Here is a 23078-nt window from a genome sequence, read left to right as displayed (position 1 = left end):
ACTCTCCTGTCGATACCATGGAGAATACAACAATTGCAAAACACTTGGCCAGTAGTCCACAGAACACTAGAAGCAGTGCAGGAAGCATTCAAGTGGCAAGCCAATAAAATGTGTGCCAAGCAAAAAAAGTTTAAAGTGGGCAACTGAATATACCCTTCCATCAAATACATACAGTCCACCCAACAATCCAGAAACTTAGGCCCTAAACACGTAAGCACATTCTCTATCAGCAAAAGTATAAACCCGGTCACTGTGCAACTAAAACTGCCAAAGAACCAGAAAAAGAATCCACCGTTTTTCACTTTAGTCTACTACACTCAAACACAAGGGCAAAGTACAGTATTTAATTGCATGGAAACATTTCCCTGCCTCACAGTCTGAATGGATTGATGGGTCCATTGTGTTCGGGCTGCCAAACTCCTATGTTCCTTCCACCAGAAATACCCCAACAAACCCCAAATGCCTAATCCTACTTGATTGCTTATTAAGTTTTCCCTTTTTTTCTTTCCTAGGACTAATATCTCTAAAAAGGGGAACCAAATGTCAGATGCCTATCTTCATTTCTTTGACACTTGCTAGTAACTTCCATAACCAGGACAGAAGGGGCATTTGGGAAGAGTGCTGGAGATGTGAAAGAATGCTGTGAGAATTTGGGGATTATGGACACTAACAGGAACTAGAGTTGCCAAAGCCAAGTCATCTTCCTGCCTTCAAGGACATTGGCCCTGGGAAAGGAATTTACAGCAGCGCCTGATGCACCAGGTTCCTAAAACATCGGAATAGCATTTGATTGAATTGCTCTCAAGAAGGGGAGGATTTTGGACATTGGGGATTGCTTTCGATATATGATTTTCATGTGGGTTTTTCCCAGCTTGCCTCATTTGTGCTAAACCCAGTTCCCTAGTAAAAGTACCTTTTCTCTAACCTCCATGAAGTCAAGTGTTCTTTCCTAGGAGCCAAATTGGAGCCAGTCTGACAGTAACATTTATTGATATTAAGCAGATTTGGATGTGGCTAGTGCCTTGATCATAGACAAGTCTTGAATCCTAGGAGTATTGCCTTGAATTCCATCAAAGCCTTTTCTATGCACATAATTGGGTTTCCCCCCAGTACAATCCTCATGAATACACAGAAGTAGCCTTTAAACAGCCAAGGATTTGGAAGGAAATCAGATCTAACTGGCATACCCAAAGATGAATAGTCGCTCACCTTTATTCAAGATAACTAGATATTTCAATGAAATAACGATCCCCAAATTCAGAAGGACCTTGCATTCTGGCAAGATTTAATGCCCTTCCAGCAGCTGTTCTTGAGGGGAAATTACAGGATATCCCATTCAAAGAAAGAATTTGTCCCTATTGTGAAGGAGTTCCTTAAATATTAAACTTGTTCAATTGCAGCAAAAATTATTTTATTTATCCACTTTATTTACCATTGCTAGTATCTGACCAACATGATTATTTGTCTGAACATGTCTAAATTTTATTTTGCCATTTTGAAAATATGACACTTAAGCTTTATAAATATACGCTTTACTATAGTTTTTATTTGCTATCTCAGGATTTTTCCTTTTTCTTTAGAATTTATGATAGTAATAAAGTTTACTATTACAATGCACCAATTGTTTCCTAGATTTGATGTTTCTTGAAAAGCCAATTTCAAAACTGATAGTATTTATATACCAAGCTTCAGACATACTTCATTGTAGTTCCCTAAGCAAATAACCTGTCATTTGAATAACCTCCAAATACATCAAGATTGAGATCATAAATAGGCAACTGCATCATTCAATTATACTTGTTAAAATTACCTTTCTTTTGTGTTCTTGCCTAATCCTTTACTTCTTGTATGCCTTTCCTAGAAAATCACGTTTCACATGAATGTCTAAGATGGAGAGGTTTGTATGAAAACTATTAGGAGATTACAATAACATGGGCATAATTATTTAAAGCAGCAGGAAATAAGAATGAGATAAGAAAAAATAGTCTTGAACCGGTGTTTAATTCAGTATTGAGCTGATAAAACTATTGTGTATATTGTTTTTGATTTAATTCTTCTTAACCCTAATATTCCACATAGTAGATTTGAAAGTGTTTGAGTAGCAGACTATCTATGGTAGCATAGCATTTGTAAACAAAAGCAGAGATTAAATATAACAAAAAAGTAGCTTGGGGAAAAAAACTTTCTCAAAATACCAAAGAAAAGGTATTAAATGGGCTTATGTTCAAATCCCAACACTTCCAGTAGACAATCTAAGATACAATTTACTAAAGCAGGATTGGAAAATATTCACTTTTCAATCAAACTTCAAGTGACAGGTGGAAGAACAATCTTACCTTTTTCCGCCGTTATAAAGAAAAATAAAGTTGACAACGAGAAAAGGAGAGATCCTACCTGCATTAGAGCTCAACCACTGGGAACTGCTGTCTACGGTACTAACTACTGTATAATTACAGTTAAATGCACTCCTTGACTGATAAATAGCCAATGTCTTGCCTTAAGACTTTGGGAACTAGCAGAGCAGACAAGCATATACTAGATAATCCAGTAGCCGGATTCAGTGTAATACTGCTTCATATTACTAATGCTACTTATAGTTTGCTTATTCATAACTTTCAATGGTCTCTCCACGGTTGTAGATCTGCAGTGTGCAATACATTTCAAACTAGGTATGGATGGGAGAGTCAGCTGGCCACATTGTGAGAGCTATAGGGAAATTAGAACTAACAATGTAAGACCAGACAAATAAATGATCTGACTCAGCAGGTTGAGCCAGCATTCTGGGATGAGAACAGTATTAAAAATCCGAGCATTGTGTGTTGCATTGTCTTTCTCATGGAAATAGCAGTGAAATAGAGCAAATGCAAAGTAAAGGCATGCCTAGGCAGCATTGTAATCATAATGTTGCGGCAGATATACAAGAAAGGGCCTTACTAAACTGAACTAAAAACTCACCAATTTATCCTCCATTCCCCCCCCTTCCAAGAAATAACTTGCCATCATAGACCTGGGGATATTATACCTGTGTATGTATTACATTTCTGTCTCGTCCATCTCTAAAGAAATCAAGGAAGTATGCAGGAAGTCAGCCTCACAATACTCACTTTGTGAGGTAGGTTGAATCAAGGGAATTAGCTTGGCAAAATCAGTCAGTGAGCTCCACGTTTCTGGAGATAGGAACTTGAGTATCCGCATTTTATCTTTTATACTATTTTAATAGCACTTTATTCTACAATAATTTATGGTGCTTGTCATCTCCATCTCTTGCGATAATTTTAAGTCCAAAGATTTAACAGGTTCACTAGCATAGCTGATGCCTATGCTTTTCTTCTCAGGCAGCTTTTGATGAAAAACCAGAACTGTGGTATCAAGCATGCTGTTGTTGTTAACTACACAGTTCCAGATAATGCCGTGCCCAATAGCAGAAACTAATAACAAAGAATATTTGTTTTGCTCAACCAGAAACCTGAAGACTTTGAATTTTAGATCTTCCTTAGCTGGGTGGTTTTGGCCCAGTTACTTTGTCAGCCCAACAATAGGATTGTTTTGGGAAAAATAGGAAATAGAAAGAATTGTATAGCCTTGAGTTGTATAAAATAAAAGTGGGATATAAATCTAAGAGTAAATACAGTCTTACAAATTAAATATAAAAATGCTTTCCTGCAATCATAAATAGATTCTGCACAGTTAATTTCTAAATCAAAATATGCATATTTATTAAATTACTTTATTAAACATTTTACCCTCTGAAATAACATGGCTATTATTCACAATAATAAAAATATAAACTATCGGTGGAACAGAAGGAAATTCTCCTCCTCCTCATTCAAAAACCTCCACTCGCCTTTCCAACAGAAGCCAAGGTCTAGGAGTCATGTAAGTTTGTAAGTTTAATTTTATTTATAGGCCGCCCAATCCCGAAGGACAAGTTGACAGACATTTTTGATAAATAAACAGCAACTTCATATTGTCTAGGCTCAAATTCAGCATGTTTCTTTTTCCCTTTTATACAGTGCATGTCAGAGAAAGACTTTGACAATATTATAATTGTGTATTTAGGGTAAATGAACCAAATAAAATGTTAAAAAGTTAATGTATTGATGCAGTTATTTACCAATCACATCTAAATTATATTAAAGTAACCAAAATATCTTTACAAACCCCAAGGCAGGTCACGTTTGAGCACCCCTAATGTTTGGAAATTAAAGCTGAAAAATTTGACATGCCCTAGGTAACAATGATAGGATATCATCATATACTGATAATAGTGCAAACTAAACTGATGAATTATCGCTCAGTGGCTTTATATACATGCTAAATAGTAGGAGATATAAAACCAAATCCCATTCTAGAATAATAAGTCACTGAGTCAATTTCCCCCCCACAAATACCAACTGAAACCAAGTACTAAAGAAGGAATATGTCAGCCTTCCAGATAATCAGGCAGCTAACAGGACTAGATGAACCAATTCCACTTAATCAAGCATTGAATCATTATTCAGTGGTTTACTCACTGTGATATTATATGTTGCTTTCGGTATAAGGATGGCTGGTATATAAATACAATCAATCAATCAATCAATAGGGATAAGTTTCAGTTAATTTCAGTGTGAAGATATCTACACAAAGTCATGATCAGTATTACAAAAATAAGAACAAAGAAATATTACATAAAGGAGATACTTTCACTGAAAGCAAATAAAATCAAGCTCCCACAAGATTCAATTCAATTTTCAATTTATTAGATTTATAGGCCGCCCAATCCCAGAGGACTCCGGGTGGCTTACAAAGAACAAGAAAAGAAAAACAAAATAAAAATAAATAAAATAAAAAATAATTTAAAAATTCCCCAACACGCATACGTTCTGATCGGGGCTGGACCCTACATAATAAGGTCAACAGCCCCAGGCCTGCCAGAACAGTCAGGTTTTAACAGCTTTTCTGAAGGCCATGAGGGTGGGTGAGGTCCGGACCTCTGGGGGTAGCTGATTCCATAAGGTCGGAGCAGCCACAGAGAAGGCTCTCCTCCGAGGCCCTGCCAGCCGACACTGTCCGGCTGACAGCATCCTAAGGAGGCCCACCCTGTGGGATCTTAGAAATCTTCTCTATTTATAAATTGTGTTATAAATATTAATTTCTATTCAATTTGTTTCAAGAAGATTGAAACCTAAGCAGAAAATGAAATCGGCTCCAAACTCTGATTCATTGCCTGTTATACAGATGGCTTGGGTTTTCAAAGTCATGCCCCAAAACAAGTGGCTTGCTTTTGTCTTCTTCTGTGACTCAGAAGTTCATACAAGTATTGCCAACTTTAACCTCAACAGGAAAAAGTTATTGCATTTTTTATGTGATCAGAAATTCTTGACCTGGGGAGATAAGGCTTGTGTTCTTTTTTAAACCTCTCAAAAATTCCAGTTCCATAAATATATTTTGGTTTTCAAATGTAACATTTTTATCCTAATGCTGTCCAATTATAGGTTTCAGCGGCAGTATAAGGAATCTTTTAACATAAAGGAAGCCAAATATACATGTCCCAAAATAATGATGCAAGGTTGAATCTGCGTTGGTCATTGGGACCGGAAATTTACTTTTCTGAGTTTTTGGACTCATGTTGGAGCCATTTTCAGGGAACTTCTCTCTAGTGGAATAAGTGATTTGGACTATTCGGTGAGTTGTATTTATGTGATGCTTCCTATTGGCTGATTGTTGATGGCTAGTGATTGGCTGTTGTTTCCTTGTGCTGCCAAATCCCTGACTCCTAAGTACTTGATAAACTGGTGGTAAATCAGCACTCCTGTTAACTAACATGGGGCCTGTTTTCCAGGCTTCAATCATTTCTCTGGCTGTCTTTGTACCTGCATGGCCAACAATCTTAGTATCTGTGAAATTAAATGTGTGTCTTTGTTCATTGCAATGAGTTTAGAAAAATGAGTGTCGGGTTTCCTCGTCTGACTGCTCACTTGTGTTCTTGAAATCTGGTGATTAGCTTCCTCCCCGTTTGTCCTACATAGTCACAGGGCAATCCATGCAGGGGATCCTGATCTGTGTTTTATTATTCTCCTACTTTTTTAAAATCTATTATTTCACATGCTAGTTGGGGGGGGGGGTGGATGTAAATAGGGATACTGCAACAAAGGAGACCATGATCTCATCAGAATCCACATACAAAGACTCTCGTATTTTTCAAAGATGCACTTTTCCCCCCTAAAAGGGGGTGAAAATTTGGGTGTGTCTTATACACCAAATGTAGTCTTGCCCACCCGCTGGTCCCCACCCTTTGACCTCTGCCTCCCAGCAATTTGCCTTCTTGCAGCAAACAGCGAACAGCCTATTTCAGTTTCAGCACAGCCTGATAAGTACAAGCAGCTGATTGTCAGTTTAGGTTTAGGTTTATTGGATTTATATGCCGCCCTTCTCCCAAAAACTAAGGGCGGCATACAACATAAAAGAAAACACATATTACAAAAATTAAAAGGGACATTAAATAAAGTATCCAAAAAACCCCAATTGATATTTACAATAAAATTTAAAAAATTAAATTAAAATTAACAACCATACACAAACATAATTTGGCCCTCGGCCCCCACCATATCTGCCTCTCCCACAAATAGAGATGGTAAACCCCCCAATGGAATGGCTTAATGTCTCCCCCAGAATCCCAACCCTTCCCAGCACTCCCAACCCGCGCCCATTAGTTAGCTCTGGCCTGTGCCCTGGCAGACTCCCCCCGAAGCCTGTATGAGCCATCCGGATCAACCCCCCCTGCCCCCCGTTAAAATTTGATTGGATCGTCCTCACGACCATCAGCTGTTTCAGGCTGCAGGGATTGGCATTGCCTATTGCCTCTTCCACGCACCCCATTTTCAGCCTCCACATTCCATTTTCGGCCTCTGCGCGCTCCATTTTCAGCCTCCGTGTGCCCTGTTTTCTGTCCATTCCAATCCCCGCCATCCGGAACAGGCAGAATATGGGGTGCGCACAAGCAGAAAATGGGGTATGCGGAGGCTGAAAATGGGATTTGGAGGCCGGAAATGGGGTACCAGAGACGGCAATAGGCTATGGCAATCCCTTCAGCCTGAAACAGCTGATCATCGAGAGGCCCAATGATCAGCTGCTTGTGCTAATCAGGCTGTGCTGAAACTGAAACAGGTTGTTTGCTGTTTGCTGCAAGGAGGCAAATTGCTGGGAAGCAGAGGCAGATTTTTTTTCTTGTTTTCCTCCCTAAAAGCTAGGTGCATCTTATACTTAGGAGCGTCTTATACTCCAAAAATACAGTATATTGTGATTGAAGAGAGAAACAGGGAAAATGTGTCAGTAAAAAATAATTACTATATTGCAATATTTTATTTTATTTTAAAGTAATTTCTATAAAGTACCCATCTATTCTTAATTGTCCTCACTGTCAGAATTTAAAATTATAAGTATTTATACAGAAAATAAAATATTTCTTCAGATAATCAACTTACAACTATTCATTTAATGACCATTCAAAGATACAATGGCACTGAAAAATATATATTTAAAATTGTTCTTCTCACCACAGCCTCCCTATGGTCACATGATAAAAATTAGGCTGCTTGGCAACTGGCATGTGTTTACAATTGTTGCAGTGTTCTGGGGACATGTGAATGCCATTTGTGACTTTCTCAGTGGCTTTCAACAAGCAAAGTCAATGTAGAAAGCTTATTTTTCTTAATGACTGTATGGTACACTGAACAACTTGCAATGATGGCAAAACTAGTTGTAAAACTAGGTATGGCTCACTTAACAACTGCCTTGCTTAGCAATGGAAATTCTGATCCCAGCTGTGATAATAAATCAAGGACAACCTGTATTTGTGGAATATTAAAAATAATAAAATATTCTTCCACAAAACTGATTTGTTATAATGCTTTTTGTGCTTAGATTTGGCATTATTATGTTTTTTAATTGTACAGGAAAGGAAACTTTCAATTTTTATAAAGTGTGCAAGGATGCAAGTCCTTAAATAACAAATAACGTTAATAAAAACCATGTGTCAATAATTATACACACGCTGATTTCTCTAGAAGAATCTTGGAGTACTTAGTAAAGGAGTTTATAAAGACTTGAGTTTTAATTATCAACAAAACACATCATGCTTATAAATGGGCCTCGAATATTGTTGAACTACTATTCTCAGCAATCCCAGTTAGCATAGCCAATGATTAAGAATTTGTGTTTTCTTACAGGCTATCATATCTATCACACAGCAGTAGTTGGGAGTCCACAATTCAATTGTGAGATATTTAAATAAATACTTTTTAAATAACTGCTTCTCTCCCACTTGTAATGCTATACAACATTTGCATCATGCTCACATCTTTAAAAAAAATGCACTAAAACACAAAACATTACTAAAATACATGTAAAAGAGATGTCAGTGAGATCCTACCCTACTTTCATCCATGCAGTTGAATATTTATTGTAATACAGTGGAACCTTCAATTATATATTTTTCCTCCTAATAATTTGGCCATCCATTCTCGGAATCTTTCAATGTTTGTTATCTTGTTTGTCAACCTTGATTATTAAGCTTTATAAAAGTAATCTGATATACAATGACATGCATGCTAACACTGTTCATATAAACATAGAATACTTGGTGGCAAACACACAGAAGCTTCATGGCTGAATAAATCTCAGCCATGTTGCTTTGTGAAACCCTATTTTTTTCTTTCCCCTTCTCTGGCAAGGAGAAGGAGAAGATTGAAAGTTTCATTTTGGTTTTTAGACAGCAGAAATTTAACATACTATTCAAACACAATTCTCTGGTTTAAAATAGCTTTCAAACCAAGCAACAGGAAGAACAACTTTGAAATACACTACTGCATAAAACGGGACTCCTCAGAAAATACTTTCAAGTGCCACTGATTTCCAATATGTGTTTAAATTCTCCATAAAATTAGATTTGAGAGTGATTATTTATTTTTGAGAGAAATTATTCATCTTAATTTTGGTAAGGAAAAAAAATTGCTTATTTAAGATATCAATACTTTAAATATTTCCTCTATTAGTAACAACACAATTATTTAAATATTTCTATAGCATCAAAATAGAATAGTACTTAATTTTCAACATATATCTTCTTTTAGAAACACACATTTTACAAAATGAGGAATATTAAAAATAGATTCAACAGCTTCTGTTCTTCCAGGAAAATATCTGACTAAGCATTTTCTGCAATATATGCTATTAAGACTTGAAGAAAAATCCTCTTGTTTACCTCAAATTGTGGCTGCTTTCATCTGATTTTGCAACAGAGGAAATAAGCTCTTCATCTTTCCTGGATTTTTCACTTTGCCTCTTTGCTTCTGTTGATGTTCCCTGAAAACACAGTTGTATAATATGGTAAAGCAACAAATCATCAAGTTTCAGTTTCCTTAAACATATTATTACACACCCCTTCATTTGTGGATTTGCCTGAAGTCCACAAAGTATCCCGCCTTTTGCTGATTTAGCTTAAACCAAATGTAACATCTTAGTTTTACAAACTTTTCATTCAAGATACTAATTCATCCGACCAGTTTAAAGGAAGAAACTATAATCATTTGTAATTCTGTCTGGGAAAAACGTAAATGAGGACACTGAAAAACTAATGATTATGGTGCTCAAATGTATTTGGCATGCAACATAAACAAGATTTTTTTTTTACCAAAAAGTGAAAGTTTTAAAATAATTATTTATACCTGTGAAATTATCTATTATCTATCTATCTATCTATCTATCTATCTATCTATCTATCTATCTATCTATCTATCTATCTATCATCTATCTATCTATCTATCTATCTATCTATCTATCTATCTATCATCTATCTATCTATCTATCTATCTATCTATCTATCTATCTATCATCATCATCTATCATCATCTATCTATCATCTATCATCATCTATCTATCATCTATCTATCTAATCCAATGAATTCTGTCCTCTCCAGATGTTTTCAATTTTAAGTTCCATATTTTCTCAGACGGCATAAAGAGTAGCTGAGGATTATGAAAGTTGAAATGTTAATACATCTGGAAACATTAGGCTGAAGATGGTTGATATAATCTCTAGAGCAGGGGTGTCAAACTCAAGGCCCACGGGCCGAATCTGGCCCGCAATGAGGCCAGATCCGGCCCACGTGGCATCTTGGAAACTGTAAGGATCTGGCCCGCATCACTTTGGCCCAGCCCACACCATCCTAGTGTGCGTGCATGCACGCATGCCCACTTCTCCATTGCTGTATGTAGGGCAACTAAAGTAGTTTGTGAGACTATGGTATAAAAAATAGTTCAGACCTTCTAATCTCATGAGATCTTTTTTTTTTCCTGTGAGGAGTTGGAAGGTCTGAACTGTTTTGTTTTTTTTACTTTAGTCCCACAGACTACTTTAGTTGCCCTGTACATGGCAACAGAGAATGGATTTGGATTTGGATTTTATTCAATTTGTAGGCCGCCCTATTCCCCGAAGGGACTCAGGGCGGCTGAACAAAGCCAAGGGAGGGGAAATTACAAAAAGTGAGACAAAGACAAACAAACAATACAAACAGTTTAAAAGCACAACAGACACAGCAACGGGGAGCTTGTTCCAAAGGGCCGGGGCAGCCACAGAGAAGGCCCTCCTCCGAGTAGTCGCCAGCCGACATTGGCTGGCAGATGGAATACGGAGGAGGCCTAATCTGTGGGATCGAATGGGTCTGTGGGAGGTAATCGGCAGAAGGCGGTCTCTCAAGTACTCAGGTCCAATACCATGTAGGGCTTTATAAGTAATAACTAGCACCCTGAAGCATATCCGGAGACCAATAGGTAGCCAGTGCAGCTCGCGGAGGATAGGTGTAACATGGGTGTACCGGGGTGCACCCACAATCGCTCGTGCGGCTGCGTTCTGGACCAGCTGGAGTCTCCGAACACTCTTCAAGGGCTGCCCCATGTAGAGCGCATTGCAGTAGTCCAGTCTTGAGGTCACGAGGGCATGAGTGACTGTTGTAAGATCCTCCCGGTTCAGGTAGGGATGCAATTGGTGCACCAGGCAGACCTGGGCAAACGCTCCCCTGGTCACAGCCGACAAATGGTGATCTAAAGTCAGCTGTGGGTCCAGGAGGACTCCCAAATTGCGAACCCTGTCTGAGGGGCATATAATTGGGGATTGAAAGTAGGTTAGTGAAGGGATGTGGCTGACCTGGGTAGGGGTGGGGGGTTGGCCTGGCTAGTGGGCCCTCAGGTAAGCTGGGGCAGGTGGGGCAGCTCTGCACTCCCTGCCATTTTTCATCCTCCATCCCCCCGGCCTTGCTTTGATCTTCTTCGTTCTTCTCCACTTCTTCTCCTTGCTCCCTGCTGTTAACTAGCAGGAGGCTTAGCAACACACGGCCACAAAGCGAGGTGGTGGTGGGTGGAGGACGGAGGGGGGAGACAGAGAGAGGGAGAAAGACAGAAAAAAAGAGAGAGACAGGGAGGGAGGGTCTCCAAACTCTGTTTGTGTGTGTATTAGAGCAGTGTTTTTCAACCTTTTTTGTGCAAAGGCACACTTTTTTCATGAAAAAAATCACGAGGCACACCACCATTAGAAAATGTTAAAATTTTTTAACTCTGTTCCTATATTGACTATAGGCAGGTGTTTTTCCCACGGCACACCTTACACTATGTCACGGCACACTAGTGTGCCGCGGCACAGTGGTTGAAAAACACTGTATTAGAGTGAGCATAAAATCCGTGCTTCAGCCGAGACACCCAAGCTGCTGACAGTGGCGGGGGTGGCAGGAGCCACCATGATTCCCCGCTCCTCAACCAGCCAGTCCCGCCTGACCTGCTCCCTGCCTGGCCAGCTGGCTGGAGCAAATCCTTGCCATTCTCCTTCTCATTGTTATCCTCCCAATCCAAGAGGCAGCGGGCTCTGCGGGACAGGGTCTTATTCCTGCCACAGTGTGGCAAACTCTGGCAGGCTGGACATGGCTGTGAAGGGACTGGCCCCGCAGTGCTTCCTTGCTCAGTTGAAGGCTTCATTCAGCCTTCAAACAGTAAGGCCAAGTCGTGGAATTGGAATTGGCCAGGCACAGTAACCAATGCCATTCATGGCCCTGGTGCGCTGCTTGCTTGTGTGTGCCAGCCTTACTGTTTGAAGGCTGAACGAAGCCTTCAATGAGCGCGGGCTGTTTGAGTTTGTTTGAGAAGAGAGGGAAGGGGGAGAGGCAGGGAGGACAGCTTGTTTGAGAAGAGAGGGGCAGCCTGCCAGCAGAGGCGGGTCTTTTACCCGCCTCTGCTGGTGGGCTGGTGCTTTCTTTCTTTCTTTTTTTTTTTTATAGAATTTTTTTTTATTTTTGTTACATAAACAACATAAACACATAACAATAGAAAAAGAAAGGCAGAGAAGAAAAAAGAAAAAAGAAAAAAAACACACACAAAAAAAAGAAAAACAAAGCCCATCATCCCATGCAGTATGTCATTTGATTACAGGTGTTTTAACCTTTATCATTCTTATACATTCATTGTTTCATTTAATAGATTATAATTTAGTATCGTTTCTTATTCCCCTGCCTGTAGCAATCCATCCCTACTACGTTTCCCCCCATACACACACCCCATATCTCTGTTATATATTTAATAGACACCACAATAAACTAGGATTAAAAAAAAAAGGAAAAAGCACACAAAAAAAGAAAAAAAAACCATCATCACATGCAGCATGTCGTGTTTTAACATCAGTGTGCTTTCTTTCTTTTGCTGCTGTGCCCCCCTTCCCTTTCTCCTCTCCCTCCCCACCGGGAGCCCCGTCCTCCTCCTCCTCTCCCCTTTCTTTGCCGGCTGCCGTCTCACCCCCCGACTCCTCTGTCCCCGCCCCTGTGTCTAACAGGCCGTCTCGCATCTATGGTGGACATAAATGCGAGACACCTCTGTTGGGGACAGCGGCGGGGCGCTGCTTCTTGCCGCCGCCGTGCTCCACCACCTTGCACCCTGCCTCCTCCGTTCCTGCCGCTGTGTCCGACAGAGGTGTCTCGCGTCTATGGCAAACATAAACACGAGACGCCTCTGTTGGGGACAGTGGTGGGGACGCTGCGTCTCGCTGCTGCTGTGCTCCACCGCCTCGTACCCCACCTCCTCCGTCCCCGCCGCTGTGTCCAACAGAGGAGTCTCGCGTCTATGGTGGACATAAATGCGAGACGCCTCTGTTGGGGACAGTGGTGGGAACGCTGCTTCTCGTCGCTGCCACGCTCTTGCCTCACCAACCGTAAACCTCACCGCATGTCACTGGAGACCGGCAAACACTTTTCGCACCGAGAATGAAAGTTTTATGGTCCCTGAAGATGATGGGTGCCTGAACCTGTGTGATATTATAGCACACAGGAGTGTCCATTCTCGGCACGAAAAGCATTTCCAAGCCAACTTTCCTCTCCTCTCCCTTCCTGAGAGGCAAAGAAACAGCAGCAGAGGGGAGACAGATATTTGCAAGGTGAGTCCTTGTGGCAAGAACGGAGGGATAAACATGAGGTATCTTTGGCTGGGGAGGCTTGAGGGCCTGTTCTATCAGTAGTCCCCCCTCCCCCATGGCCTTTCCCACCCTGAGATACCTCATGGACACATAGCTGTTCTGTCTCCCCTTCTCCGCTCGTTAACAGACGACAGGCAAACAAACTTAAAAGGAACTCTCTTTATCAGTTCTCGGCTCAGACTGGCTGTGAGCCCAAAAATAAACAGAAATAAAGTCTCTTTCAAGAAGATAACAGAAAACCAAACAAAAACTCTTACAAAGCAATGCACTTCTCCAAGTGTCTCCTTGAATCAGGGTTACAGAAAGCAAATCACTTCTCCAAGTGTATCTCAAATAAACCACGACCGATGATCACTGAATGCATGAATGAACATTGACTCCTGCAACCAGGGCGTGGCACCATCCGTCCTTTTATCCCCAGAAGATGCCCCTAACGAGCCCCAGCTGCATTGTTAATCTTGCATCCCGAAAAGACTCACAGAAGACTGCTGCTGAGTCACAACACATAGCTATTCTTGAATTGTGAACTCTTAGGAAAATATCCTCTCGTGTGTTGCAAACAGCTATTTCCAGTGTGGAAAACAGGACAAAGAAAGTGGGGGGGGGGAGTCTGAATTAGACCATGCAGGTCTCTAAAGAATAGCCTTTTTAAGGATTATGTATTAATAGGAAAGCAAATAATTTATCTCTATTTGTAAATGCTAAAGCTTTTGCACATAAAAATCAGAGGAGCTCTGATCAACTATCACAGCCATCATTTTGACAGTTTTGCTGTTCTGTTGTTTGTGGACGCCCCCACGAAATGCAAGCATGGGATAAACTGAGCTGGTTTGTTCTCAGTCTCAATCTAAGTGGCCACAAATTACTAGCAGGAGGCATCGAGAAATGTTTACCTTTTTGCATTTGAGCATCCAGAAGGGACAGAAAAGACAAAGAAAAAAGAAGGAAAGAGGGGAAGGAAGGAGAAAGGAGAATGAAGAAAAAAGAAGAAAAGGGAAAAAGGAAGGAAGGAGATTATAATGAGAGGGAGTGAGAGTCTGAAATAAATCCTGCCTTAGCACTTGGCTACCAGCAACCCTGCTGCCCTTTCACCATCCTCCTTGTCTCCTCCTCCTGACCTCTCCTGGTGGTCTCCCATCCTATCACTGAGGATGCTTTGGTTACAAAGTCGAGTCTCCTCACAAGGAGAAGGAGTGGGCCTCCTTCTGACCCACACACTTTGCCCTCTCACACACACCATGAGCAACCTGGCCAAGGAGAGCGAACACAGCAGCATGCCCACCACAGTCCCCTGAAGTCAACCACAATCCCGATGTGGCCCTCAATGAAATTGAGTTTGACACCCCTGCTCTAGAGCAAGGGTGTCCAACTTTGGCCACTTTAAGAATTGTGGTTTTCAACTCTCAGAATTCCTCAACCAGCATGGGAGTTGAAGTCCAGAAGTCTTAAAGTTGCCAAGGTTGAATACCCCTGCTCTACAGTCACGATCTAAAATATAGCTTCAATATCTTGACTGGATCTAAGGTATTGACAAAATAAACTGAAATGGCACTCATTTGTGAATAATTTATTGCAGGGCATGGTCAGAAGAAAAAGTATTTATCTCTTTTTACCTGTGGCTTCCCTCATACTTTTACAAGTGCTGAAAATGAAAAGCTAGTCTTTACTAACAGGAAACCACCATCTTCCTTCAAATAAGTAGAAAGCAACTAATAGCAACTTGAAACAGCATTAAACAATAACTAATCATGTAATATAGATATGTAAACATAAGGAAATATGCCTTGAAGAAGATCCCAACCCTATCCAATACACTGCGGTTTACTGAGATTTTCCTTTAAAATATATCATGGTAGGCTCATTTGTAGAGTCATTTCCAATGTGATAAGACTATGCCATCAGAATGCCCTTTCTCCGAGAAGAAGGCGGGGCTTAGCAGTGAGAAGATGGAGTTTCAGGCTATTCCTGAAATTCCTCTATACCGAAGGATTTTTGGACGGGTTCTTTGAACTCTAGCTGTCCCGGAGACGACAGTGAAGGTGAGGAGAGACCCAGGACCTCAGAGACACCCGCAAGTCTCTGGGGGGGGGGGTTATTAACTCCTCGTGCCAATTCCTTTCTGGATTAGCTGCGTGCTAACTGAAACTGCAGGTTGCCCCTAAGAATGGTAGAAGTGATGTCATCTGGTAAGCTGATTTTATTATCCAAGAGAGACTGTTCGCGTTAAAAACTTAAGCTAACTGAAACCAAAGAATAGGGAAATTTAGCGGCGAATTGGCTTTTTTTAATGGATTTATGGCTGGTGGTTACTTTACTTCTTTTTTTTTTTAATTAGTGGTTACTTTACTTCTTAAATGCTTCAAGAAACTCCTCGACATCCTCCCCCCTCTGACTCTCCCTAAGTGGATCGTAAAATTTATTTTCTACTAATTAGCCCGTCACGATTCGACATTTTTATTACTTTATTACTTGGCTCTGTTTACGATCAGATAAGATTGCACAGCCTGCAAGAGACTAAGAAAAGTGCTTCGAAGTCTGTGGAAAAAAAAAGAGCTTGCAATTTTTAACTGCGACACATCATGGCGTCTCAAAATACCTCTAAGATTTCATTTCAGATTCTTTTTTCCGCATGTAGAGGGCTTTTTGACTCTTATCAAAGGCTGGAAAGAAAATTGGATCATCTGATTTTAAAATATGAAGTAAAAACTGAGATCGTTGAATGTTTAAATGTTCCTGAAATACAAATGGAAAATGTGAGAAATGGTGTCTGGTCTATCTCAGAGGAAGAAAGGAGGGGGGGAGCTATAAAGAAGACTCATTTAAAGAGACAGAGTGCAGGAGGAATGGAAAATCCACCCTTGAGAATTAAAGTTAACTTGGAAAATTTTACAAGCCCAGGACAACATTATTATTTCATCACTGACATTCAGAGTCCAAAGGTGCGAAAATACCTTTGTCTGGATTTGCTTATGAAAACATTTGGTAAATTTATCCAACGCGTGGCAATTGGCTTGAGAAGACTTTGCTATTGGAGAGACACTGGCTGACAGATGGAAGAACGTAATTTAAAATTAGCTAAATCTGATTACCTTAATGTGTAATAGATATAGCTGAATAATGACTGATATGGATAGTAATATATATAATTTGGAACTGGCTGATAGATTGAAGAATACAATTGAAAACTAGCTAAACCTAATTGGTTTTTTTTGTAACAGATATAGTTGAATAATAATTGATATTGATAGTAATGTATATAATGTGGAGTTGATATGATAACTAACAATTGGATATGAGAAAACATCTTTAGATTATACATAAAGAGTATTAACTACAATAATTATCACTATTAAAAAAACTAAATAAAATACATACAATCAAATGTTAATCAATACTGGGAAAATGTTATGATATATGATATAATTAAATATTATGGATGTCCAGCTAAAATAGGACATGAGGATTTGATGATAATAGAGGATTTTACAAATAAGTAAATGAATTGTCAGCATGTGTTATGGATTAATTCTTTAGCATAGCTAAGGATGAAGGATGTTTAAATAACCATAGGTAATTAAAACTGGAGGTATAATGATGTTGATATGGTAAATATCCGAGTTAAGATATTTGAATTAATATGAGTTAATGGAAGAGAAGCACCAAAGCATGTTGTAACCAGTTGATATACTTCTTTCTTTTTTTCATAATAGACACCTGTGTTTTGTTTTGTTTTCCTGTCTTGTCTCTTGTCGTTTTTGTCTTTTTTTGCATTATTTTTATTTTTTATTTTTATTTTTATTTTTTATTTGCCCTTTTTTTTTTCCCCCACCGGTGTGGGCAGGTATTGTTCAAGATTATTACTTTTATTAATATTTTTAAATAATAATTACAGTTAAATGAAAATGGATATATAATAATGCTTGAGTTAATATGAGTTATGTTGGTTGACTGTGGAGGAGATGTACCAAAACCTATCTGTAATTGATTGATACATTTTCTACAGATGTAAAGAAAGATGCTGTACCTGTTTTAAGTTAAAATTAAAAAACATTTATTAAAAAAAGAAAAAAAAGAATGCCCTTTATCCATGTACATATTGTGTACAATAAATATACACAAAGCTAACATAATAAATAACAGCACTTGTTTATTGATAAATTGCAAAGCAATTTTTGCAGTGTGAATTTACAGGCGTATTAAAACAGTAGTAAAATGCCAAGGAATTACTAAACACTTTTTTATTATATCCTCCATGCTCAAGTTATAATACTTTGCAGTAGACATCAACTTCTTCATATTATTATAAGCGTGCTTTAAATTTTTATTTACAGAACAATGCTACCATGCCAGATGGCTAATAACTGTTGCAAATAATGGATATTTATCTTATCTTAAACTTTATGCAGAATTGTTTCTTCATTGTTATCTGATCTTTAATTCTCCATTCCACATCCATACCCATCAATATGATCACATATTAATGTGTCATCTGATAAGGAGTTCATGTATCTAATAATATGCTATACCATGCTTATTTCAAATGGGTTTTTAAATGGGAACACTAATATATAAACATGGCATTTTTAAATGGAACATTATAGTTATATTAGATTTAACCTCTTCTGTCTCCCAACATGACTCTCAGATAATCCTTAAACTCCCCACAGCTGAGTTGGGAAAATTCCCCTTCCTATTTTCGTATAGTGGTGACAAAGATAAAGGCCCTGAGCTGGAATCCCTTGTAGAATACAGAGACGTCAGCAATTAACCCAACATCTAAAAGATGTTTCAGGTTGAATATTTTCAATGGTTTTTTTTAAATCAACAAAATAATATACTCCCCTCTTAATTAATAGACAGTGTCAAAGCTAGACGTTGGCCTGAATTATGAACGAAATAACAGTGGGTGGAAGAAATGAATGATGTAGAATGCTAAAGGCTAAGTATATATTTAAGAGAAAAAGCAACACAACAGAGACTGTGGGGATAACAGCATCTGATGCAGGATATTTGTAGTTGGCATTTTAAACAGGTATGTGAGAAACAAATTAAATTTTGGATCATTATCTTGCTGAAGTATCCATTTTCTTTTCAGATTCAGTTTCTTCACTGACTGGACATTATTTACTTCTTTGTTTTTAAATGTATATGTTGACCAATTTTAAATCATTCTGAGTGGCAATAAATGGAAATATTAAAAATAAGGAAAAATACAGCAGAAAAAAAGAGAAATAAAGATAAGAAGGATGACCATAACAAAAGCATAAGGAAAACAAATCTGGATAGGAATAAAATGAAACAAATCTATGCAATCCAAAGGGGGGCTTCACTTTACCCTGAAGCAGGTCTTCAAGGTCTTTTAAAACAAGGTCAGGTTTTATTGGTATTTAGCCAAATCAATTCTTCCTTTCGCCCATTCAGAATTTCCTGTGCTATTGTCTCTCATAGAACCACAAAGTATAACTAAAGCAGAGGTGGGTTTCTGCCGGTTTGCCTGAACAGGTAGTGGCGGTGGGGGGAGCACAAGCGTCATGTGCGTGCACAAGTGAGAGCATGTACAAAAGCGAATCGGCAGTAAAATAAATTGAAACCTACCATTGAACTGAACTCTCCATTTTTTTTACCAGCTGGCAAGGTATTTTTTTTCTTCAAATACATCATTACAGAGCCATAAAAAATATTTCCTTCTGATAACATTACATGTGTACATTTTTGTTGTTCAGTAAGCAATGTTTTACCAGAAGTAAACAAATATCAGCTAAAATTTTTGGAAGGTCTTTTGAAGTGATCTATGAATACTGTTTTGCAGACCTAACCACTTTTGAATGTCCAATTCTGGTAGAGATTTTTCTTGCTTTCAAACTAATGTACAGCAGTTAATAAAAGTAATTAAACCTGAAAAGAGATTACAGTTCATTATGAAGCATTACATGAAAGAAAAGTCAAAAGTTTTGGAACAGTCCTCTTATCTTCAGACTATAAGATTACTGAACATATATGAGAAGATCTAAAATGTGCAATGGCAGGCAAGGAAACCTAAGAAAATTTCTGACTTCTGCAAGAGAGATAGGGAAAAATCAGTCCAACCCCAAAAAGGTGACTATAGTTGTTTGGAAGCTTTAATTACTACTAAAGGATGTTACAAAGTACCGACTGAAAAGGTTAAAAATATGTCATATTTTCAATTTTTAAATTGGAATCTGTATACAACTAAACAAATACTATAGTAAGTATGCATTCATATTTGCAGAAAAGTATATTTAACGGTTTTTTGCTTTTTTCCGCAAAGGTTGAATCAGTTTTCTGTTCACATAAGGACTCATTGAAGTCAGAGGTGGGTTGCTCCTGGTGTGGCCCAGTTTGGCCGATAGTGGAATTCAGGCCTGAGTCGCAGAACCGGTAGCGACCCAGGCATGCCAAGGTCCCCGAAGTGGTTCCCTCGCCAATGTTGGGCTTCCACCATTTTGGTTTTTAGTGACTGCGCATGCGCAGTTCACTGTAAATTGTTCTGTGCATGCGCAAAATGAACGAACAAACGTGTGTGAACCGGTAGTAAAACCGGCAGCAACCCACCCAATTGAAGTGTATAGTTTAACAGGGTTGCCTGAAATCTTGTATACAACAATATGCTTAAGAAATTTCCTCTTATCATTGCATCAGTTGTGTGTGTGTGTGCGCGTGCACACACACATACATACATACTTATTTTTCATTGCTTTCAAATAAATTAAAATGTAGTAAAATGTGTTTACCTGCTTGTAAAAATCAGTAGAAGGAGATGACCTGGACCTTTCATGTTTATATTGAGATTTCTCAAGTTGTTCAAAGCCAGCATCAAGGATATTATCAGCTGAATGGTACTTTCCAGAACTACAGCTTTCTATAGGTTTTCTCTGCTCTTTCCAAGAAGCCTGGTATTCTGCAAATGTTTCTAACCTCTGAGGTTGTCTTGATTTAGTGATATGGCCACTGTAACGTACAGTTTCACTAGATCTATCAGAAGCACAAAGCACATTCTCAATTCCCAAAGAAGCTGACCGCATTCTTTTTTTGTACCATGATCCTCCAGATTCAATTTCATTAGAATTTCTACGAGGAGTAGCAGACTCTGCTTCTGAATGAAAGTAGGATGCATGTCTCTGTGAAGATGTTTGACAGACTGGCTTACTAGTCTCTTCAAAAAACTTCCACTTATCTGCAAAAGTTTCCAAAGCTTCCTCTGATGTAGATGGACGATGGTGTGTTTGGCAGTTACCATCCAATATACCCACTTCATTTATTTTCTCGGGTTCGGAATAAGATTTTAACTTTTGTTCTGCAGTAAATCTCTTCCTAGCACCAATACGTGAAAGATGGTGAGCACCATTACTCAGTGATATCTCTTTAGAAGATTGTCTAAGTTCATGGAAACCTAATTCATCTTCAGAAACCAAAGTCAATGGAGATGTATTATATATATTTATCTTTCGGTCTGGAAGATAATCTGCAGAATTGGGTTCCAAGTCTCGGCGCTGAAAAGAAGTGGCCTTCAAAACTCTGGCTTGGGCCTCTTTCAGATTATCTTTGTACATGTGAGAATAACAACTTTCTGATAAAGAAGCTGTCTTTTCTTGAGAATCATGCTTCCAGTTCTCAGCACAGTCCTCTTCCTTGGTTGGCTCTATTAAGGCTGCTGTGCTTTTGCTTTTTTGGAGTTTTGCTCTCTTCATTTGAATTTCATTTCTCAGTGTGGTAGCAAAACGATCACTCCTTCGTGCATTTTTGCTTAGGTGAACATCAAATCCTGTCTGTTTATTAGTCCCAATTTCGGCAGCAACATTAATCTGCCTTTTCTCTTCCTGAGCTAAAGAATGCAACATTGGGGTCTTTTGGGGAGAAATATGATAATTCTTCTCCTGATTCCATTTGAAATCTTTTTGGGCTATTTTAGTGTCGGACACCTGAAAATACTCCTGCCCATCCTTATATTCATGACTACTGAGATTTTCTTCAAATGTCTTATTCTGACTTGATTTCTCAGAGTAATTTATCTTCCTAGAATCTTCCAGTACAACAGCCTTAATATCCTCTCCTTTATTAACTACACAATGAGCTCTCTTTTCACATATATCCAGAGAAGACTCAGTAAGATGCTGAGGTAGAGAATATTTAGGATTTTGGCTCATGGTTATGGCAGGATTCTCACTTGACACAGAAGCAGCAAGATTTCCTGTTCCAGAATTCCTACGTTCATTTTTAAACTGTAATGATTTTGAGGTTCCCTGAGCAGAGTGCTGCCTCGCTTTTACACAGTAATAATGATTTAGTCCAGGGTTTTCCTCAGAACCCATGTCAGAAACTGCAGTGGTGGTATTACTAGGAATCCTGATTTGGTTTAGATGACAGTTATGTTTATCAAAAGGCCTTTCCCTAATGTCACTATAAAAAGAGAGCCATTTTGGCTCTTTAGATGATGCAGAGGCTTTTGCATTGTGAAAGAAACTATATTCATCACTATATTGACGCTGATGTTGATGGTGCTGAGACTCAGGAACGGATTGGGCAAATCGAACATCAGTACTAGACAGAGAAGAATGCAGCCTCTTAGCATGTCCCATATTATTGTTTATCCTGTCACCTGGGGAAGATAAATCATAATTTGGAATAAAACCAGGTCTTTGTATTGGGCTGCTTCCTCGTCTTCTGTGTGAGGCCTTCTCAACTGACCTGATCATTCGCTTTTGTTCTTCGGCAGTGTCAGCACTCCAGTCAGTTCTGATTGGTGTTCTATTTTGGACTTCAAAATGCTGGGGGCTCTGAATGCCATCTGAATATAGAGGAGGTGCATGATCTCCATCATGACTTTTGGTAGCAGCAAAACTATCACTACGGAGAGGGGGTGGGGGAGGTGGAGGAGAAGGAGACTTTTTTCCTTCAGGGACATACCATACAGGTACAAAATTAGATCTTCCAGGCCCAGAATACACTGAATTAGTATGGTCTTCTAGTCGTGAACTTAGGTTGTTTTCGTATTGTGGTGGAGTTGCAAAGGAGTTAACTTTTTCTTCAAATCTTCCATTATCACTCAGAAATGAAACAGTCTTGCTATTCCCTTGCTTTTGAGTTTCCCAGTGACCCACTTTATACATCACATTCTCTGTTGACAGAGCATCCACACTGGACAATGTGTGATCAGGTGTACTGGAGCTAGTAGAAAAAGAACCATATGCAGAATCTCTTTTGCTGGGATTGCCCAGATGATCAATGCTGCTATTGGACTTTGCAGAGGAAATCTGTCCATACTGATATGTTTGGGGTGTGTGATCCCAGATTTCCATGCTTCCCACAGAGCTGAACTGGCCTGAGGTACGATGTAGATTTGATTGACTCCATGAATTTGAAAGATCAAAGGAACTGCAACAAATAAAACAAACATACCTCCATTAATATAGTACACACATACACAAAACTATCATTACAATTACCTACAGCAATAATGTATTTATTAAAACTTAATTAAAATCATATTGTCACTTTTAAAAAATTGTGAAGTGTGAAAAAAGCTTTAGTGAAGACTATAACAAGCCCATGATTATATCTATCAACTCTG

General features: G+C 38.9%; 2 protein-coding genes across 2 annotated transcripts in view; both read right to left on the bottom strand.

Moving 5' to 3' along the window:
- WWC3 (WWC family member 3) overlaps positions 1–23078 on the bottom strand; it is a 1020491-nt gene that overhangs the window by 198122 nt on the left and 799291 nt on the right. The window lies entirely within an intron of this gene.
- SHROOM2 (shroom family member 2) overlaps positions 1–23078 on the bottom strand; it is a 195581-nt gene that overhangs the window by 50150 nt on the left and 122353 nt on the right. The window contains exons 4-5 of the mRNA XM_014066174.2: positions 20242–22882; positions 9245–9345 (exon numbers count right to left, since the gene is read on the bottom strand). Coding sequence (XP_013921649.2) covers positions 9245–9345; positions 20242–22882 — 2742 coding nt within the window. The remainder of the gene's footprint in view (positions 1–9244; positions 9346–20241; positions 22883–23078) is intronic.

The sequence above is a fragment of the Thamnophis sirtalis genome, unplaced genomic scaffold, assembly GCF_051295495.1.
Source record: "Thamnophis sirtalis isolate CommonGarterSnake01/CBP01778 unplaced genomic scaffold, rThaSir2_p1.2 scaffold_12, whole genome shotgun sequence".
Classification (NCBI taxonomy): Eukaryota; Metazoa; Chordata; class Lepidosauria; order Squamata; family Natricidae; genus Thamnophis; species Thamnophis sirtalis.
Note: the sequence above shows the minus strand (reverse complement) of the source record. Positions and strands in the feature narration are given on the sequence as shown.